The 22,780-nt window shown below is 37.2% G+C and overlaps 1 protein-coding gene and 1 long non-coding RNA gene across 2 annotated transcripts; both read left to right on the forward strand.

The window, feature by feature from the left end:
• Positions 1 to 8,276: 8,276 nt before the first annotated feature.
• On the forward strand, positions 8,277 to 19,495 carry LOC131316048 (protein REDUCED WALL ACETYLATION 3). The gene is made up of 16 exons (XM_058345315.1): positions 8,277 to 8,685; positions 10,858 to 10,949; positions 12,937 to 13,074; positions 13,174 to 13,230; positions 13,323 to 13,395; positions 15,430 to 15,588; positions 16,137 to 16,286; positions 16,401 to 16,656; positions 17,040 to 17,155; positions 17,238 to 17,324; positions 17,415 to 17,503; positions 17,690 to 17,752; positions 17,944 to 18,000; positions 18,454 to 18,550; positions 18,637 to 18,799; positions 19,062 to 19,495. Exons 1-15 carry the CDS (start codon positions 8,653 to 8,655, stop codon positions 18,793 to 18,795), a joined length of 1,626 nt encoding a protein of 541 aa, XP_058201298.1. The 5' UTR covers positions 8,277 to 8,652; the 3' UTR covers positions 18,796 to 18,799; positions 19,062 to 19,495.
• LOC131316049 (uncharacterized) lies at positions 13,404 to 14,845 on the forward strand. The gene is made up of 2 exons (XR_009196984.1): positions 13,404 to 13,722; positions 14,062 to 14,845. It is a non-coding gene; the product is annotated as an uncharacterized LOC131316049 (long non-coding RNA).
• Positions 19,496 to 22,780: the final 3,285 nt, after the last annotated feature.

Genomic DNA, 22,780 nt, shown 5'->3' on the forward strand with positions numbered 1-22,780 from the left:
GTTAAAATTTTACAACTAATTACAAAAAAGATCCCCAATGCAAAATGGCCTAATTGCTCTCATCTTCTTCCTCCCTTCCCCTTCTTCCTCAATAGTTCACCCGATAAAAAAAAAAAAAAACAGTTCAAGTTCGCAAAAAATTTCCAGTTGACTCTTTCCCTGTTCAAATTCTCTCGGCTCCTCTCTCATTCTTTATCATCTCTTAAACTTTTCAATTATTCCCTTGTTCATTTCAATCCCAATGGAGAAGCAAGGATTATATATTGTATCAATGGAGGGTTCCTCTCCTTCCATTGAAAAAGAACAAGATGACCTACTTCTAGGTTTTGATATGAATATGGAAATTGAATCAAATTCATCATCTTTTCTCTTCTCCTCTCTTTCAAGTTTTTTCAACATCTCAATCTCAATCGACTTCCTCCTTCCTCCACTTAGATTTTTTCGATTTTTCCGACCAAGATTTTCAGATTTTCAGGTCTGAAAAAGTGTACTTTTTTCAACGTTTAACTATTGAATATTACTAATATGTTCAACAATCATGTTCCGAAATTTAAGTCACAAATACTTATTTTTTGTGAAACATAAATTCGGTAATTAGTTACCGTAATACCTACGTAATTTCGGTAATTACCTACCGTATATCGTTAACTTTTTCGACATTTGGGTTCCGAATTCAAACGTAAGTCAAAATAATTTTGTCAAATAAAATTTTGGTAAGCAAATACCAAAATATATACTAAAATTTGGTTTTTAAATGTCATTTAATGCTAATAATTTCGACATTTACAGATTGAACGCCTTCATCGTCTGCACAAATTTTTGATTTTTAGATTTTGAACTAATTACGTAGGCTTCGTTTTCAATCTCACATGCTTACAGAAAAAAATGGTTTCACAGCCATCTTAAACCTATTATTGGAGAAAAAAATTGAAAATGTTGTTGTGGTGGTGGTTCAGTGGTGGCGGTTATGGAGGTGGTGGTTCGGCAATGGTGCAACGTGGTGCGCGGTGAAGATACAGAGGAGGGAGGGAGAGAATGATGAGAGAGAAGAGGTCAATGGTGGTGGTTATGGAGGTCAATGGTAGTTGCGATGGAGGTCTGTGGTGGCGGCGATAGAGGTCTGTGGTGGTGGTGGCAGCAATGAAAACCAGGAGAGAGGGGATAGAGGGAGGGGTATACTAGGAAGTTTAGGTGAATTTTGTGGGTTATTTAGAGTAAATTTTATATTAAATATATGGGTGGGGGTTAAGTGAAGGAAACGGGTTAAGGGAAGAAATAGAGGGCTGCGAATAGTCGCCCCCAGAAAAAAATGCTATATGTCTTTAATTTTTCATACCATATTTTACTCCAAAATCAAATTGCACTTGTAGGCCTCATCTGCTTTTGTCATTTTTAGAAGAAGCTACATTACCCTAAGCCCAACCATCCATCAATATTCTCTCTTCTTGTTAACATCTTCTCTATAGGAGTTGAAGTTGAAGTCATAGTGTCACCAGATCTAAGTACAACTATACAATTGTTGCGCGACTATCCCTATTTTGTAGATCCAATCAAGAGAAGGAAATTTGTCAAGAAAAGACGTTAAATATAGTTCATGGTTTGAGTTTATAATGTTGGCTATCCTTTTATTGATCATGCATTCAAATAAACTACCGATTACAATGGACTCAAAAGGTCCGTACAACAAAAGAAAAAACAAACTGAAACAAAACGAACACAAAAAAAAAAACCAAAAACAACAAAATACAAAGAAAAAACAATTTCGGTGTCGGACTCAGCAATTTTGTAACGACCCTGATTTTTGGTAAATAAAAATTTCATTACAAATTTGAATTTGAATTTTATTACCTGGATTTGCTTTTAAAATTACTTTTTTATTTTTAATAATCCGTCATAATTAGACTTGAGACTTATAAAATTATATCTTTTCGCACCAAACAATCTAGTCATTTTCTAAAGACAAGTTTGCTTATAGAAGCACTTGTATATTTTCCTAAGGAGTAAAATAAAATCTTTAAAATTATATTTCTTGGCTAGAAATCCTACTTGGCAAATAGGATTAGTTTTCAACCGACTAGTTGGAAGAACCAAACTACCAATTCACATAGTTACAATCTCCTAACCCTAAATGGACCTTTTTGACCATCTTTGAGTCTTGTGAACCCCTCCAAACCCTAATTAAACCCTTGGACCAAAATAGTATTATATACATATAGAGTTAGGTTCCGGTGAGGGATCCCTTATTTTATTAAAATGCGGGACTCCCATTCCCGATTGAATTTCGATGATCCGAGCCGCTCAAAGTGATCAGAACGTGATTTTAAGGGTCTCCATGAGAAATCAACAAAAAAAATGACCAGGAAGGGCTTCATCTAAGCAGTTTTCATTGAACGGTTCAAAAAAAACTGCTCGGATGACGCCCTTCCCAGTCTTTTTTTTTGCTGATTTCTCGCGAGGACCCTTAAAATTACGTTCTGCACACATTGAACGGTTCGGATTTTCAAAATTTGATCGGGAAATGAAAGTCCCTCATTTTGTGTTAAAATGAGGGATCCCTCACTTGAAAATTCCTATATATATATATATATATATATATATATATATAGGGGCGGTTCCATGGACAACTATTTAGACACCTAAAAAAATACCTCATAGTTTCTGATCAAATTTTAATGATCCGAGCCGCTCAATGTGATCAGAACGTGATTTTAAGGATACTCGCGAAAAATCAACAAAAAAAGGACCAGGAATGGCTTGATCTGAGCAGTTTTTAGCTTAGATTTAATGAACGGTTCAATTAAAAACTGCTCAAAACAAGCACTTTCCGATCATTTTTTTTGCTAATTTCTCGCAGCCACCCTTAAAATCACATTCTGCACACATTGAACGGTTCGGATCATAAAAATTTGATCGGGAATTATGAGATTGAGATTTGGGGTGTTTTTTTAGGTGTCTAAATAGTTGTCCGCGGAACCGTCCCGTATGTGTATATATATATATATTCACTTGTCTAGTCATTCCTAGGCCATACTTATCACCTTTATCTCCTACCCATTAGATAATAAATGTTAGGGAAACTTTTATCCCTTGGACAAACCTAGACTTGTAGCCCTAAATCTAGATTTTTCACCAAAGTCAATTTCCTAGATTTTTCAAATACACATATATGGTTATATATAGATATATGTACCTTATAAGGTATTTTACTAGATTTTCTAGGTACATAAATAACCTTATATATAGGTACATGTACTTTATAAGTTATTTTTTATAGACTTGCTAAGTACACCTATATATTTATATATAGATATATGTACCTCATAGCCATTATTATATTTCTAAGGAATCCTAGACCATACTCCTAACCTTTGCCCATTGGATAATAAATATTAGGGGAATTTTTAACCCATGGATAATAGAAAACCTAGATTTGCCATTGACCTCCAAAGATATTGTCCTAAGATTTTTAGGTACACATATATGTTTATATATAGGTATATATACTCTATAAAGTTATTGTTCTAGATTCTCTAAGTACACATATATGGTTATATATAGATATATGTACTTCTTAGCTTATTATATTTCTAGGAATCTTGACTATATCTTCTCTAGATTAACACTTGAAAGCCTTACTCTTTCCTAGACTAGATCACATAGTACTTAAATATACTTATATATGCACAGTTATATATATAGGTAGCTTGTACTGGAGAGATTTGGAGAGTACAGTGACATGATTTTCTTACATCCTTACAACCTAATCTTTGAACCATCACTTCTTCTTTCATCAAATCTTCCTAAAATCTAACCCAAGTACAAAATCTAGTCTTTCAAGGTCATACCTTTCATAATTGCTCTTTTACCCATTGGACAATAATTGCTAGAAAAATTTTTATTCCTTGGGTAATAGCCAAGAATTTTGCTATAAATAGCACCCCATTCTCACCATTCAACTCACACCTTTTATTCTTTAACTTCTCTCTCTAGAAAATCTTGTATTCTTGCCTTGTTCTTACTTTGTTCTTAGTGTTCTTGAGTTCTTCTTGAAACTCATCCTAGGTCGCCACTAAACCACCACTCGACCACCCTGTCGATCCAAAAAGTTTAAGTAGTTTGGTCAAGAACTAGTTTCGAGAGAAACATTTCTCTTTCGAAGCTACCGGAAGCTCATCGTAGGAAGTTACTCAGTCCGATGTACTTACTTTTTTCGTAGCCGTACCTACCGCCAAGAAGAATGGTAGAATACCTCTACTTACTTACTCTACGTATATTGTATGTTGTTTGTATATCGAAATGCATGGAAGTATTCGTATTTTGATCTTAAGGATGGTTATGAGCATGTATATATGATTACTTAGATTACCTGTTTGATGTGTGATAAAGCATAAGTGGTATCCACTCCAAAGGCGTCCGTACATGTGGCGTTATGCTTTAAGTTGTGATATGAGCATTATAGAATAATATAGAGTTGGATGATCTTGCTAGTTTAGTTTCAAGATTGCAATGAATGATTTATGATTACGTATGAGAAAAGTTCTGCCGCGGAGTCTTTGCATGAAAATGAGACACGAATATTGAGAAAGTAGAAACATGACACCTAGAGTGTGTTAATGGCAAGGTATGTTTTGAAACCGCAATGTGGTCGGACGTGGTAGCCCATTGTGTGTAAGAAAACCCGCAATGTGGCCGGACTTGGTAGCCATTGTGTGGATTTGCGGAAACTGCAACGTGGCCGGACTTGGTAAACCGTTGTGTGAATGAAAACTCGCAATGTGGCCGGACTTGGCATCCCATTCCGTGGATTGTGAAAACCACAATGTGGCCGGACTTGGTAGCCCATTGTGAAGATTGCCAATGGGGCCGGACGTGGTAGCCTTATTGGTAATATGTCTTGGTTATCCGCGGAGGGGAGCCAATGCAAAGTTTTGTGTGCCAATGGAAACCCGGTGCGGCGGAACCATTGTGAGGATACTTGGGAGACCGGAACGGCGGAATCGAGGTTGGGTGTGTTAAAACGATTTTGAAAATGTTGATTTGGTAACTGAAAGGTGAAACTAGTGACACGATCTACGAAATGACGCATAGGAGAAACTCAGAAATCATGGACACCAACGACTGTTGAATAGCGAATGTGGCTGTTTCATTGTTAACTGTTTCAGTTAGATATGTATGTACTATGTAGAAATCGTTATTTTTGTAATCTACTGCTTGTAAGTTAAGAGTTAGTGGGTATGGATTATTCTATTGAGCTCTCGTAGCTTATGGTGTTATCTTTGGTGACCCTGACATATTATACTGGTGGCGACGCTGGTATAATGTGTCAGACTTTGTAGATGATCAAGATGAGCTGTACACCTTGGAGGCCTTTGGAGCTGAAAAGCTGGCTAGGATGGAGGAGCAGGCAGAGTTATAGTTAGGAACCCTAGTTTCCCTCTCTTTTGTAATGAAAGTACTCTTATAGAGGTTATGATATAATAATGAACCAGACTCTATTTAGATATTCAATAAAATTATTTATTTAACATTCCTAAAATTCGGGGCTTTACAAATTTGCTAGTGGAAATGGGTGGAAAGTCCATGGATATCTGGAGTCATAAGCTTGTTCCCGCCTCTGATTGCCAGATCTGTTGCAAACACCTTCACCGCCACTGTCGGAGAGCTCAAAAAATTCGTCGTCAAATCCAGGGCTGACTCATAAGTTTTGGAGGTCGAAAGTGAACCTCTTGAATGAGGCCTCCCTATATTTTCCATACAAAAGTTCATCTACAAAAAGTTTCATAAAATAAACCATTACAAAAGATTTACCATTACAAAATATAAGCATATAATTATCCAAAAAAATGCAACCATTACGATATCTCAAAATCCATCCTTTAAAAATTAATCTTCTCAATTTCATTCCATGCATTGTTAATTCCATTCCATTATTTCAAACCAAATGTATCCTAATGGGTTATAGCCTATGGGAGTTGATAATCGGTGTATTCCACCATAGGGCCTATTTTGTGGCTCATAAATTTCAATTGGGCCTATTTTGTGTAAAAAAGACTTAGAGCAATTTTTTTGGGGGGCCATATATACATACATATATATAGGGGTCCTATAATTTTTTGGGCCCTCATTTTTAGCCTTTTTTAGGATCCAAAATGCATGCTTCTCTCGCGCCTGGCCCTGGCCAAATCGATCGAATTCAAGAGCCATAACCCACATATAGTTCCTCAGATTTAGGCCTCTACAGGCCAAAAAGGATGGGGTGTGTAAGAGAGCTTGTCACCTTTGAGAGAGTGTCTAAACCATTTCACAACCATGGATATAAGAAAAGAGAGGCTAAGAAAGGGGAGTAAAGAGAGTGATCAGGACCAAAGGGGATCAAGAGGGGAGGAAGATGGAAGAGAGTAGAAGGGGAAGGGGGCAGCGACTGGGGTGAGAAGATGAAACCCTCACCCGGAGCGTTCTCTCACCCTCTTTGGGCATGTTTGATAGCAAGTTTTGTTTGGAGGGGATTGGTAATGAGGTGAGATTAGGATAGGGCAAGGAGAAGTGATTGATAAGGAGATGAGATTGGTAATGAGTATGTTTGTTTTGCACCGGATTAAACAATAGGAGTATTATGTACCATGTTTATTTTACATGGGATAGGATTGGATTAAAATGTCTATTTTCATTTTTACCCTTATGCAAAATAGTTAAAAAAATAAAGCAAAATTTAACTCTTCTATTTTTCCCTGTGGTTGTTATATAAATATTACAAAAATAAAAATATTACTACAATATTTGTTCTATTTTCTCTTGATATCTTTTTTCCTATCTAGTACTTATCTTTTGTAGTTGCCATCCAACAAAAAAATACAGGGGGTTTTTTTTTTTGAACTTGCAGGCCAACGTCTGGAATAGCAGGTCCAGTAATAGGAGCAACACAACAATACTACTGGACTGAAATAAGAATCTAAGCAACGAGGGTAATTGTGTCAATCTATGTAAAAAGGGAGGGCATAAAAGTCTTCTAACACCAATCCCAGGGGAATAGGATTGGTAATAACACCCCCCCTTGGGTTGGGTAATCCTGCCAATTTGTGGGATTCACAATCCCATAGGACTCCTAATCCCTCCCTCCAAAATCAAACCAAACAAGCAACTACAATCCCAAACCACTTTATTAGTCCAATCCCAAGGCCTTAACTGGCTATCAAACATGCCCTTTATATATACTTCACTATCATTCATTTAAGATACATACAATCTTGCGTCTATATATATTTCAAAAGATAGAATATAAAACCTAGTGCTAAATTTTTTATAGACTGTTGCAATCTCCATAGGCCGATTATTGTTTTTTTAGAAAATAAAAAACTTAGACGAGCGGGTGTTAAATTGTTTAAATAATATTAGACATATGAACTTGTATTATTTAACGTTTGCACTATGTTTCTTAAATTTTTTTTTTGAAAAATGGGAGGTATGTCTCGAATCTTTTCCCTTTTCATAGTGTAAAATAAAGGAAGCTTGCATGATCAATGGTGCACGAAGGATCTCTGTAGAAAGGTTTTTCTGGCAACCCAATTAAAATATGACAATTCAGCGATTCACCCCACACGTGCACATTTACCAATGATGGAGAATGATTATTTGAGACTCTATGGAATAGAAATTCGATTATGAGAGCTCTAGTTTTCAAAATTTAATTATAACCATTTATTTCGATCAAATATATCAAAAAATATAATTAAAAAATTAAGTACTCCAGTTTTCAATCAGCATGAATAGATACAAAGATTTTATTATTTTAATCATATTATTTTAAAGGATCATAATTACATTTTATCTTTAAAACTCTCATAATTAAGTTTTTGCTGCATAGTATTTTAAATAACCATTTTACAACATTGGTAACTGTGCACGTGTGGAGTAAATTGCCGAGTTGTCATGTTTTAATTGGGTTGCGGGACAAAGCTTTGTACACGGATCAGACGGGCCGTGTAGAATTTATTGTCTTTAAATGCAATTTGAAGATCTACCAAACCTGGATAAAGATACTCATAATATAATATAATGTAATATAATAACGAAAATTTTATCTCCATACCTAAACACATACCCATTTACACATTCCATTCACAATAGAGATGGGTCCACACACACTGAATGTATAGTGTATGCGGACTCCATCCTTATTGGAGTATGGTATGTAAATAGATGTGTGTTTGGGTGCGGAGGTAGAATGATTGTAACGATCCCTAGAAACATTGAGTATGAATAATTAATTGAAGACATCTGTCTCTCTCTCTCTCATCTCACTGCATCCCTCCACAAAAGCAATATAGCAACGAAACCACCACCACCATCTAATAAAGCGGTTGGTTCTGTGGAAACGCATATACAGAGAGGGACGGTTGTTCCGACATTTTAACAATTCTTGAAGCGAACGACGACGTCGACCGTTACCTGTTTCTTTAGATCTCAGCATCATTATAGGGTTTCGTTTTCCCGTATTTATGACGATGCCATTGTAGGTAGAGAGAGAGAGAGAGAGAGAGAGAGAGAGAGAGAGAGAGAGAATCTATTCCTCGCTATGCACTCTCTGTAGATCGATTTTCAAATTCTATTTTCACCTTCTCTCTCTTCACTGATTTTCACAGTGTTCGCCTCGAAATGGTGGTCTCTGGGCCTATAACACCTGGACTGGTATGTCTGTTAACTGAATCTATTCCGTTTCCTTATGTAATTTTGATTGAATTCATGAGATGAGTTACTTGTTTCGTTACTGATTGTGGTCACTTATCTCGCTGATCGTAGTACTATCCGTAGCAGAGGCTAATGTATGGTTATCTGACATCGAATTGTTGCGAATTTCGCATCAATGTTGCCAGCATTCATCCGAAGTGCATTTCGTTATCTTGTGTATGTATTCTGACAAATTATGAAGTTAGAAGTGTTCAGAAGTTATGCTATACACACCCATAAAAAGGACATGCCGTAATCTCTTTTGTATTTTCGCAACAATACTACAATGGTACATAACTTTGCTCACTATATGAATATACTTACCACAACGGATTAAACCACAAGAACTAAGAGTAGTGGTATGCTTAACCCATCCACAACTATACGGTAAGGGTTTGTAATTAGACCAAAATGTAGCATAGATCTCTCTGCCATCATGTTTACATGCCAGTCGATGAGATATTATAGGGTGTGCCTATGTTACCTAGAACGAGGATCACACCAGTACGAGGAACAAACATAGTAAGCTAGATACCCTAAATTGTTGCGATGCGGGTAGAATTTTTGTTTTAGCAATAAACATCAACTGCTATAAGATGTTTTTTTCCATTGTTCCTAAATTACGATGACAAATTTTCCAACACTTCATCCTATCAACACTACCCTCTCTAGATTTTTAGGTTGATTAAATTTGATCTTTTGGGAAAAGTAATAAGGGTGATTGCTTTGGCTCGCAAATTCACCTTTTTGGATCAAATGTGTGCCATGTTTTGAATGTTCATCTCAAAAGCATAATTTGTTAAGGTATCAGCGTCCCCTGGTAACATAGGGTAGTGAATATGCAATGGTGTGCTATGAATGAATTCACGTCTAAACTTAATTGTGCAGCCGCAGAAGTAAACATTGAATTAGTCAAGAAGATAAAACTGTACTAGTCAATAAAAAATAGAAGCAGTTGAGAGATGTTGAAAAGAAAACTGAAGCACTTTTGGGGAAGTTGTCATGAAAATAGCCTGACACTACTTAACTTTTGAATTCCTACCAACCGAGGTCTTCCTTTCATCAACAGTGCGGTATATATATACGCGTTTGTCTTTCATAAGCTATGTAATGGCTGTGAATTTAACATTGATAAGGAATTCAGGAGTTTAGTAGCGTGACATAATAAGTTACCAATTCATGTGTCGAATTCCTTATTAGGACTCCATATTCGGTGTAGTCTCCAAAACAGGGTTTAGTCAGCTCAGTGGCTTGTTTGAAGATGGTAGAACTGCCTTTGCCAGGAGTTGAGTTTTGTTCAACCTCCACTTAAGAGGGTGAACATTACCCTCCTTCCTATTGGTTGAAATAATGTGGATCCCACCACAAAGTGATGTCATGCTTACCAAAAAGTGTGTTGCAGGAGTGGGACCTACACCATTTCAACCAATAAGAGGGAGGGTAATGTTCACCCTCGTTAACGTTTAACGAGGGTGAACAAAATTGCACTGCTTGGCCAGTGACACTGTGGTTCATAATGATTGGAACTTAACAAATGGAATTCATTCTAATCTGGAAATGATGAACAATTTTTCTGATCTTGATGATGTTAAAGTTACTTGACATAAGCTGTTTACCATGGAAATATTCACGTAAGCACCTGATCAGAGTGGAAGGGGTGGACCAGGCAATTGTCTCTCTGAACTGTTCTTTTGTTATTTGGATGAGGCCGTATGTTGAAGACTTAACATGGATATTTAGATTGGATTAAACAGAAAACTTTTTGTGTTACTGTAGGTTATGTTACAGGTACTACTTTGGTATTTGCTTGTGCTAAGAGAGAAATAGAATGGTGATTTAAGTTTTTACGACCAAAAATGTCTCAGAAATCAAATTACATATGGTGTCTAATTGTTGAATATAGTGTTTGTTTTAATGTTTGGGTTCCTTTTTTAGTTAATTTTTTTGAGATTACACTTGTCTGTCCTCTTACCTACTGGCTACAGTGGTTAGTTGCTGCTCCACCTTCTGTTTTAAATCCTTCTGTTTTTCTTTTTGTTCTGATAATATCTGCTTGTGCTTGTGCTTGTCTCTTTCGATCTTTCGATATTTTGGCTGAAACACTTAATGGAGCCTTTTTCGTATCCTTCCCAGGTGTCTTTCTTTCTTGGATTTGTCCCCATTTTCGTTGCATGGATGTATTCCGAGTTGTTAGAATATAAGAAATCTTCATCTCCATCTAAAGTGTAAGTTCTTTCTTATACTTGAAAAGGTATAAAACTTATGCTTTTCATTTTCAGTTGCAATCTCTGACTTTGTAGTTTCTCATCTTCTCATTACACACGTCTTTATTCTGCATTACTATCCCACCAATTTTTTCCCAGTAGAAATGCGTCAAATGATGAACTGGTATCTTCTCACTTAATCTATAGTTCGAGCTAGCAGACTAGCGTCTACGCTAGTGGACTGTAATTTACTAACATGCAAGCATAGTTGTAGTCGGAGTAATTGCAAAATAGAACTTTTTGAATTTGTTACTGATAATTATATTGAATGAATACTACACCAAAAGGGGTGTAATATTGAACAAGTAACTACTCAATTAATGTGCAAATAGGTTCAGTACTTTGGAGCTTGTTACTTGTGAAAAAAGACTTTGTAGCTTACCTCTCACTTGTTTGCACTGTGGTAAAAAATTGTGTCTCTATGGATGCAAGGCGTTGGAGGCTACCAACTAGCTAAACATAGATAGTAAATAATTTGCATTGAGTTACCATTTCCAAAAAAATAATATAGAAGGAAAAAGGCTGAGGAAGTGGTGAAGCATGCTAATATTAGCTATGTGAACAAAGAAATGATTTGGAATGCAAGTTTTGTCACTCTTACTTGAGCATTGGAGAATACCGGATAAAACAAATTTGTATAGCAGTTGGCTGGTCCAGATAACGTGGAAACTGGTTAGCACCAATTTCTGGTATCACTTGTGAACCTTTATTATTGCAAGTAATAAATGTCATAAGCTTCAATAATGAAGTTGAAAAACGAACAATACCTGAAACAATAGTTACACGAGGTTTTAGTGACCATGTTAGGAAAGCTAGTCTTTCGTTACAAAATGGTTACAAAATGGAACAGGTAGTTCATTATTTTATTCACCTGCATTTGGAAAATGCATTGCCAACCTTTTTATGGAGAACGCATCTGTTTCATACCGTAGTGTGGGATGCTGTTCTTCCAGAATCCCTCAATCGGACCTCTGGTTCGGATCTGGGTTGAGCTCCTCTTTCAGACCTAGTCTTGCAAGGCAGAGAATCCAAACCAGCTGGTAGTGACCGGGAAGGCACTCTGATGGTCAAGTAAATCATTGATCGAGAAGGTGAAGTACATAGCTTTAGGTGAACAGTAATGGCGTGTACCTCTTTATGTTGTGAGACTGTACATTATATAGCACCTCTTGGCTTAACTCTCAAGTCGCCTCGTGCCGGGTACATGCCCTAGCTGCTTGGTGTGCTTTCATTATGCTGACATAGCTGAATGGTATGTCCGTGAGATTTGCGGTCCGCGGATCGCATAATTGTGGTTCGGGTCGGCCTGAACCTGACTCGGAATGATTCGGTTTGGATCACACGATCAGGTTGTATGATTGGGGTGTGGTCCAGTGCCGGCCCGTCATATGCGCTTTGGACCGAATGCTTAGCCCAATAAATCTGGTGATCCGCTAGCCCACTGAAGCCTGACAATTTGGCCTACTACACAGTGTGTGCTCTTAAGCTCTCAGGAGGGATGAAGTCTATGGGGTAATGGGGCTAGGAATCTGTTGCTTCATATTTGTACTTCAACTTCATTCTTCATGCCTCTCACACTATATTCTTGGTTATGCTGAGAGGTGACTATAATCTACCTAAATTTGCACCCGTGCTGACCAGCATATCTCATTGATTACATGATTGGAGATCTCCTTGCAATGCACAAAGTACCAACCATTTAATTTCTTCTATTGAACTTTATTAGCTTAAACATTCATGAACTTGCACAGGCATCTAGAACCTATATTTTAATTTGTTTACTCTTTGCAGATAAAAGGTAATTCCATTTCTCATCTTTCAATCACTGTCACTTTATCTACTCTGTAACATTGTGGGAAATGAATTCTGGGATGCTAATGCTACTACTAATAATGCAAAAAAATGTTGAATTCTGCAATGCTAACTTTCTGTACTCCTCGGGCAGCAGTCATTCAGACAGTAATCTGGTTGAATTGGGAAATGATATGATCAAGGAAGATGATCGGGCTGTCTTGCTGGAAGGAGGCCTCACAAAATCAGCTTCCACGAAGTTCTATGCTTCCTCCATTAGAGCAAACTTGATTAGGTAGCTCGTTGTTGATGCATTCTTTCACTTGATACTGGATTCCACTTTAATTCCTCTCCTTAAAGTCTTTCTTACATCCTTCACCTTTTTATTTAATAGGTTTCTAGCCATGGAAGACTCATTTCTGCTGGAAAATCGAGCGACTTTGAGAGCAATGTATGCCATGCTGTTTATTCGTGTTCATCATAATTATAAATGCTTGGATGTTCTTTATTTCTTCTTATGTTGACTGATTTTTTTTTCTTTAGGTCCGAATTTGGGGCAATTCTGGTGTATTTCTACATATGTGACCGCACAGATTTGTTGGGAGAATCTACCAAGGTGCTTTTATTGCCATTATATCCTTGCATTATGGTTTTAGTGCCATTTTACTCTCAGCTATCATGCTGCTATTCTTGACTATTGCAAACTATAAAGCATAAGATAACAGTAGTATGTCAGTATCTATGCTGAACTCAACAGTTTAAAGCTTCTACTCAGAACAATTTTTTAATCTGTCTTGGTTAAAGGTATTTGCTGCAATTACATGCACAAATTGATGAACTTGGGATTCAATGGGAATTGAAGGTAGAATTTTTAAGTTGCTTGTTTCCTACTTGTCTGGAAATGTTTCCAGTTCTGTTATGACTAAAGATAGCATTGTTTGAAGTTTGAACCTTGATTAAGCAATGGCTGAGATTCCTCAGTAGGAAACCATTTCGTGCAAATGTATTCAACTACAATATATAGCATTGACACAGACATAGAACCACCGATATTCATGTGTGACATGACCTGAACTATATTACGTCATTTAGAGCATCTCCAGTGGTTTTGTGCAAGATAGCAATGCTAATTGCCAGTTCTTGCATGTGCCAAAAGTCACCCTTTTTTTTTTCTTCGTCACTGCAATGGTCACATGAGATGCCATTTTGGCACAAGTACCATTCCCTTCTTCCTTCCCCCATTTGGATCACATCTCGCTTAATCATAGCCACTGATGACGAGGTGGCAACAATGGGATTGCCAAGACTTGGCAATGCTACTTTTTGGCAGGACTTATTAGCCCACAAATAGAGGAGAATTTGTGAGACTAATTGTTATAATTTGTCCTTGGCGACTTATAATTATAGCAACCCATTGGAGATGCTCTTACACTGTCAAGACAATTGAGGATTAACATACACAAACTCTATTTCCAGGACAAATGAGCTTTGGTCAACTTATCTGCGTCTCCATAGTCAGTTGCATTACCTAGTAGGTATAATCGGCTATACTAAGCATTACTAACTGTATAAATGTATATACACTCCCAAGTTTTTTTGTCCTCTGTCAGGTTGATATTGCTGGAATATCAGTTATGTACTTATGTGAAACATGGGCATTTTTTGGCATGTCTGACACATCAGAGGAGTTTTATGTTCCATATGTCTAATGAAGCATCCACTTGCTTTTGTTTAGTTTTCCCTTTTCATTGTTGAACATATGTAGAAGCAAAATTCTGCTGAACAAAACACTGTAGGTTAAGGAAAAATTACAGTGAGGTGTCATACAGTTAGTCCATCTACTCGAACTACTCTTTTTCTATTCATGTCAGCATTTCGTATAGATGTTATTATTTCAGCAATAGTGTCTCTATCATGATGGATTAAAATTATTGGTGCCTTCCAATTTGGATATAATCAACATGTTTTCCTTTTTTTTACGTTTTTTATTTGTTTGTGAATTCTTAAAGATATATGCGTGAGACACAATCTCCTAATTAATCTTAATCTATTTCTTTCCAATACCCTAGCTACAACTATATCATTTAAGCTGGTGTGTCTTTTTTTCCCTGCCTCCCTTTTTTTATTGGAAAAAAACAAAAACAGAACCCAACCGTTCTCCATGTTCAGTTTAAATTAGCCAAATTTCTGTTGAATTTTCAGGTCTACTGATGGGTTAGCTAGCTTAGTTTATATCCATACACAACCGTTCTCTGTGTTCAGTTTAAATGCTGAAATGCTGTTGAAATACCAGGTCTACAGAGGGGTTAGCTACCTAGGTCATATCCATCCACAATGACTCAATTAGTAGCATGACAAGTATATAACCAATAAAACTTTTGTGCAAGTATTCTATCATTTGCTACTTTGCTCCAAGCTGGAACAAGCAAGGTATAGGCTTTCAGTATGCTGAAAAAACAATTGGAGATCCCTTTTGCCTGAGGATTTGTTTAGTTTTGTGCTTCACATTCTTAGTCTACACGTTTATTGTTCACTGGTGGATGAATGGTGTGGTAACATCTTTGTAAACTTTGTGATTTGCTTTCTTTCTTTTTGTACTTATTTTCAATTTAACATTGCTAAGAAATGGTCTGTGAATTTCCGCGGCCAGAATTACAATCGGGATCTTTTCCTCTTTCTCTACATTCTTCTGGTCATAGTCTCAGCACTGACGTCTCTCAAGAAACATCATGACAAGTCAGCGTTTTCAGGGAAAGCCATACTTTACCTTAATCGGCATCAAACAGAAGAGTGGAAAGGATGGATGCAGGCAAGTATTTATATAAGTTCTTATTCTTTGGCTGTCACCTTAGTTTTAGAAAATTTCGAAACCCGTTATCTGTAGGATTCAGTTTTTCCCCCCATCATTTAGAAAGTGATGTGTAGCATTCATATTGTTCATGCAGACCCCGCAATCTTTTTAGTGACAAAAATATGCACAGTAAAAATCTTTCAATCTCTTAATTTGCTGTTTTTCTTCTTCGATGTTTTGTTGTGGGATTGTTTATTTTCATCCGTACACGACTCGTTTTAGTAACCCCTTGATAGCTGATGTGGATATTCCAACAGATGCATTCTTGGAGTTCAATATTTATCACTGCATCTATCCTCTACTATTGTTTATTTTCATCTGTACACAACTTGTTTTAGTCACCCCTTGATAGCTGATGCAGATATTCCAACAGATGCATTCTTGGAGTTCAATATTAATCACTGCATCTATCCTCTACTATTCCAATTTCCTTTTCTGTTTAACAAAGCTGGACAACAGTTCTTAGTAGATTTTAAGAAAGATAATTCTTCTTTGCTTTTTTGCAGGTCCTCTTTCTTATGTATCATTACTTTGCTGCAACAGAAATATACAATGCCATTCGTGTTTTTATCGCTGCATATGTCTGGATGACTGGATTTGGAAACTTCTCCTATTACTATATCCGGAAGGATTTTAGCCTAGCAAGGTTTGCTCAGGTGAAATCCTTCATTCTGCTCATATTATTCTTCTTCGTATAATTTGGCTATTCGTTTGCTGATGTTTCAAAAATTTAGGATGCTCTTTAAACCTTTGTTGACCTTTTGATGCAGATGATGTGGCGGCTAAATTTCTTTGTGGCATTTTGCTGTATTGTTCTTAACAACGACTATATGCTGTATTATATTTGCCCAATGCACACGCTTTTCACTGTTATGGTGTATGGAGCCCTTGGTATTTTCAACAAATATAATGAGATAAGATCAGTGATGGCTGTGAAGATCTTTTCATGCTTTCTTGTGGTTATTGCGATTTGGGAAATTCCTGGAGTTTTTGACATTTTATGGAGCCCTTTAACGTTCTTGTTAGGTTAGTAACCAACCTAACTCTTAGCACTCATTCGTCATTATGTCTTCTTCTAGTTAACAACTTATAAAGTTAATTTTGCCAAATTGGATTACTTAATTGGTAAAAATGTGTTGGGTTCAACTGAAACTGGACTTGTTGGCCTAAGCTTGAGGATAGTCCACGGCCATCCCAAGCTTATATATTGGGGCTTCTAGCTCATAAGTTTTTGGTAAGATTTTCTTGGGGATTTATTGTTTTATAAAATTTTGAACTGGATTTTTGTTAGTTTTCTGATTAATGTCATGATTCTTTTCAAAGTTGAATAGTGCAGCAAAAGTGCAATTAAACTGGGTTTTCACATTTGGCAAGTATTATTTATATGGTTGAGTTATTTCCAATGGCAGAATACACTGATCCTGCAAAACCAGATCTTCCTCGGTTACATGAATGGCATTTCAGATCTGGGCTTGATCGCTACATATGGATCATTGGAATGATATATGCGTATTTTCACCCCAATGTGAGTAGTTGAAGGCTTAGTGCTTTTTAGAGTTTTCACTCAGTTTGTGGTGACTGCTGCAAGTTAAATTTTATTCTTTTAGATTGAGAAGTGGATGGAGAAACTAGAGGAATCTGAGACCAAACGGAGACGCGCAATGAAAACATGCATTTTTTCGGTTTCTTTATTTGTGAGTTGGATTATCCTGTGAATGCTTTTGCTATATTGTTCTTAATTGCATTCTAATATTTCTTGACTTTATGAAAATTACCTTTGTCAGGTTGGCTATCTGTGGTACGAATATATTTACAAGCTAGACAAGGTTACATACAACAAATATCATCCCTACACATCATGGATTCCAATAACGTGCGTATTCATATTATTCAAGTTCATTAAATTGGTTGTTCTTACTATACAGTGTTGCCACCATTTTTCCGCATAGATAAGAATGGAGGAGCCTAACAACATGGCTTATAGTGCAGTTCATGCTCTACTGATATTTAGCTTTGTTGCAAGTATCTGACTCCCACTTCTGCTTTATTTCAATTCCAGAGTTTACATTTGCTTGCGGAATTTCACTCAGGAGCTTCGGAATTTTTCGTTGACTCTCTTTGCGTACGCTCTCTTTACCTTTTCCTATTAACCCAGTTGACATTAAAGAACATGTTTACCATGCATACAAGTCGTTAACTTTCACAAAATTGTTATTTTATTTACTTTTCTTCTTTCATTTATTATTTTTTCAAAGCTTATTGGCATATACCAAAATTTGTTCTCTCTCTGGTTGTACTTCTCTCTGTTTCTAGGTGGCTCGGCAAGATTACCTTGGAGACGTATATTTCCCAGTTCCACATCTGGCTGAGGTGTGTATATTTTGTTGTTATCTCATTAACCCGTTATTCAGATTCCATTTGGTTGGTTTCTTGAAATAGTCATGTTATATACCTTGAAGCCGGCTCCACTATATGTTGATTTATTTCTGGTAGATGTTGCACAGTTTTGCTACCTTGATCCCATTTCTTGTATGACCTAGTTAAACCAGTTTCTTTTGTACTATTTTTTTACATTTCTTTTTACTGGCATTTTCCCTTGTGGAGTAAATAACTCCTTCCGTGGCAGAATCATAGCCATATTTATTGTCACTCAGTCCTGTTGTTAGAAAAAACAGGGGAACAAAGTTTTGTGTTTTTGACTTTCTATCCATTTATGTTGACACCAAGTTAGACAATAGTGTCTATACATTGAAGTGACAACCTTAGGAATTCAGCAAAAAACCACTGTTGACTTTAAATTACATTTTTTGGATGCGTGTACAGATCAAGCACGCCTAATGGACAACCCAAGTTGCTTCTCTCTCTCATCCCGGATTATCCAATGCTGAACTTCATGCTCACCACTGCCATTTATGTCTTGGTAAGCAAATTGTTTGCACCATTCCCAAATTCGTGGACAGATTATAATCTTTTTACGATCTTGTGTTATTTGAATTGGTTCTACAGGTGTCCCTTCGGCTATTTGAACTAACGAACTCACTGAAGACAGTTTTTATACCCACAAGAGACAACAAGCAATTGCTTTATAACACTCTTGCTGGGGCTGGCATTTCTGTGTGTTTGTATTCTCTCTCATTCATTCTTCTTCACATCATCCCTCGTTAACAGAGTAAGCCCCTTTCTTCCACTTATAGGAGTCATAGGACAATAGTGTACATGTGTGTGTGTGTGTGAGAGAGAGAGAGAGAGAGAGAGAGATATTTTCCTTTGCCAGTTCAAGTTGTATTATTTCCTTGATGTTTTCTTTCCAATGCCTTCTCAAATCCTCGATTCAAAAACAGCTGTAGGGACTTCTTATTTTCCCATGATCTTCTCTCTGAAATCTTCTTGTACGTTTCAAAGTCTAATATTTTCTCCATGTTTCTCTACAGGGCTCACAAACTAGAGGCCCTAAAGACTGAAGGCAGAGTTTTTTGACATTTGGATATTAGCCAAAACAAGATAGAGTAAGTAATAGAGAAATGAAGGTTGTGCTTGCAAATCTAGCTAATGAGGCTACTAGTATTTCCTACATTGAAGTGGAAAATCGCTCCCCGTTGCTGTGGATTAGCTTTGGCAAAATGTGGAATTTGTCTCGGGGAGATTGGCTGAAGGCATATGTGGTCGTAGAAAACTGGGTTTCACCTGTGTATGATTGTTGGTTACCACATATTGAATTTGTTTGCACATGTTCGTGTATATTCATTTTTCTAATAAAGTAGTAGTAGTATTCATTTGTGGCGGGAAGTACGCTTATATGATATAGGTTTGTTGTCTGGGGAAAGGTCATTGTAAACAGCATTCTTTTTTGTGAATTGTTCTCTCATTGTGTGTGTGTGTGGCACCCAGATGAATAGTACTGCTGTTAGAACTTGTAGCTGGATAAGGAAAAAATGTGGCAACACATGGCCCTATTGCTCAAAGTATGAAACCACTGCAGCTAGCTGCTACCACTTTTGTGGCGACTACGTTAGTAGTCTGATTTTGGCGTTGTCCTTAACCTCATTTTTTCTTTTGGATTTTCTCTGATAATAGTGAATTTCATTAAAATAGATGAAAGAAACATTATAGCTTAAGGAACATTGATCCAAAACCCTCAATGAAACAAAAGAAACAGTGAGAAAAGAAATGGAAAAAGCAAAAGAAAAAGAGCTTGTAAAGGCTATGTTTGGTAACACTGTCACTTTTCTGTTTTTTATTTTCTATTTGCTGAAATCAGTTTTTACTTTTCCTTAAAAAAAAAATGAAAGTGGAAAACATGTTTGTGACAATGTGTTTTAAAAAAAAAATTCAAATTCTGAAACCAGTTTCTACTTTTCCTAAAATTCTCTCTTGCAATTTCTCCACTAATTCCCAAACGATACGAGAGAGAGAGAGAGTCATCCTAGCCTTTGCAACCATGTTTAGCTTGGATTAACTGCTACTTCAAATTGCAATGATACATATCCAGAAGAAACTCCAATCGCTCCCTTAGTCTCATAAAAGCAAGTTAGGAAATTACAAAAACATGATTGCCGATAGAGAACCAAGAGCTGTCAATGGACAATTCTGCCTCTGGAGTCTCTTACCACTGCTGTAATGGATGCTTCACAACCCCCAGGTATCAAAGCCTTTGGCTATTAAAGATTTGGCGGCAATACTATTGCAAACTCTAGCCATTTCTCGCAATTGAGTAGGGGTCACATTGATTTGTTGCGAAGTGCCCCTATTACCTTGCTCAATCTTGACAATCAATTCCTCCTTGATATAAAATTTGAACACCTCATCATTTTGGTCATGCATCCTTATAAAATTATGGACCGTGCAACAAGTAGTTGGCAAATATTTTTGGGTCCACACACTAAAGCCTTTAGGCATTTGTTTCAAGATAGGAAATCGCGCCTTCAATGCGCCAAAGCAACGCTCTATCACGTTGTGAAGGGACGAGTGCTGATAATTGAACCCATTCTTCTTCTTTTGTAGGTAATCATCTACGTCCACGGAACAAGGACAAGTGGTACCGCTTGCTCTTGTATGGCGTGAGAAACCCAGGCATATTTTGATACCCTGAAAATATACTTCCTGAGTCCCATATTGCTATTTGAAACAAAATAGAAAGAGAAGAAATAGAACAAGAGAAAGAATTAAGCTTAAGCCAAAGGAGAACCAATCTAGATTTCAGTACATGCAATCTGGAAGTACCCATAAATTTGTGGAACCTAGCGTAGCTGATGGAACCAAATTATGCAGCAAGGGGATGTGCAGGACTTTATCATCAGTTTCAGCATCGTATTCAACAGTTTCAGCAGCGATGCCATTAATTTCAGCATTAACAACAAGAAAAAACACTAGTCCAAAGAGTAGAAAAGATTGCACTCGTCACTAAAAAGGCCAATGAAGTACCAGACAACCACTACTAAAAACTGCAGAAAAAGATAGTAGAAGATTGCTCATTGCATCATAAAGATTGCCCGTAGTCCAACAAGAAAACAAACCGCAAAAGTTCCATATCCAAACAGTAGTCCAACAAAAAGAGAAAACAAACCAACCACATAAGTCTTACAAACCACAAAAACTTACAAACCAACTACATAACCATGTCCTAAACCAAACCAACCATAAACAAAAGTTCACACATATGGAAGGAAGTCCTTTCCTTTGCTCTGACATGCCAAGGAAAATTGGTCTTCATGAAGGGTCATCCTTCAGTAGTTTCATCCCCTTGCTATACAATGGTCCATCTAGGTCTTCCATGGCATTAAGAGCTTGTATGCACTTAGCCAGCTGACCTTGTGGCTCACCATGGTCTTGGGAAGTCACATTAACACTAGTGCTCTTAGCATTATGCATTGCTTCAAGGATATCCACCTTCCTCTTGTTACTTTCTGCAAGAGCGCTTAAAAGATGCACTGAAGTTTGCAGAGATTGAGTCCCTCTTCCTACTTTTGCTACTCTCCTTTGGTTCAGTAGTCTTCAAAGCCTTCATGTCAAAAACCTTTTTGCCTTTTCCACTAACCTTTACGTTTGTTACTTCTATTTCATTATTGTCTTTGTCTTGTTTAATTTGGAGTGAAGGATCAGAACTATCTATTCAGGATGGGGATTGGACTGATGGGTGAGCATTGAAGCCTGTTGCAGTGGTATCTCCAAGTATTCGGGTCATCGCTACATAGTGTGGGAAACCTTTTTTCTTGAAATGCTTGGCCTTCTTATTAACCTAAGTGAAGAAAAAAGTGGCCTATATTAGACTGAATTTATAAGCATGAGCAAAATAAAAAGAGAATAGGTCACTTCTAACCTTATATAGCTTCTCCCAGAGCGTATCTCAGCAACAAAAGTGCCTTTTTCGGCACACCACCTGCAGTGGGCTGAAATATCCGAGGGTTCATAGAGGTCATAAGGATGGAACCGCTGCTAACCCATCGTTCGGTTGTCCTCGAGTCATGTCTTGACATGTCTCATTAGATTTTTTCCGAAGGATAAGCGGATCCTTGGCATCTTACCGAGCTTCAGTGTGGATCTCCGAGTGTCGAAGAACCTGTTACGTTCGGAAGTCATCCTTATCGTTCGGTGTAATCTTTTCTGTCAGTGGATCTATCTTTGTTCGGTTGGGAAGACCTTGCTCGGAGACGTGCCCTCTCATTCTTTATGTTCGGAGACCGCTGTTATGGAACCTTCTAGAAGCTTCCAATGATACGCAAGCTGTCATCTCTGATAACCGAAGTGACATCTCTGTTGGATGTGACTTGTCTGACACTGACAAACGCGGTTTTGCAATCCTCAAGAAGCGGCGTTCATTAAATGACTTTGACACGTGATGTCATCTGAACGTGGCAAAGCACGTGGGTGGCTGAACTACCTTGTTCAGCACTCTACATCTTTTGCCTATAAATAGAAGAGTACCCCTTCTAGGAAAAGGATCAGATTTTTTTACTCTCTTCTCTTTTCCTAGCAAATTTCTTACTAAACTTCTTTCTTCTCCACTTACTGACTAGTTCGTCGGAGCTTCTTCCTGGAGGAACACCCCCCTTCGGTTCTGCAGGTATACGAAGATCAACGTTGCACTTCCATGGATCATCAAACGGAGAAAAAGGTTCAAGAAGGTCACGGTGAAATCAGCCCCCCCACAATT

Source organism: Rhododendron vialii, chromosome 2a (genome assembly GCF_030253575.1).
Source record: "Rhododendron vialii isolate Sample 1 chromosome 2a, ASM3025357v1".
Lineage (NCBI taxonomy): Eukaryota > Viridiplantae > Streptophyta > Magnoliopsida > Ericales > Ericaceae > Rhododendron > Rhododendron vialii.

Coding starts and splice junctions, on each gene's coding strand:
- LOC131316048 (XM_058345315.1), top strand. CDS start 8,653: ATGGTGGTCTCTGGGCCTATAACACCTGGACTG. Junction 13,075..13,173: donor ATTAGAGCAAACTTGATTAG/GTAGCTCGTTGT, acceptor TTTATTTAATAG/GTTTCTAGCCATGGAAGACT. Junction 18,001..18,453: donor CAGTTCCACATCTGGCTGAG/GTGTGTATATTT, acceptor ATGCGTGTACAG/ATCAAGCACGCCTAATGGAC.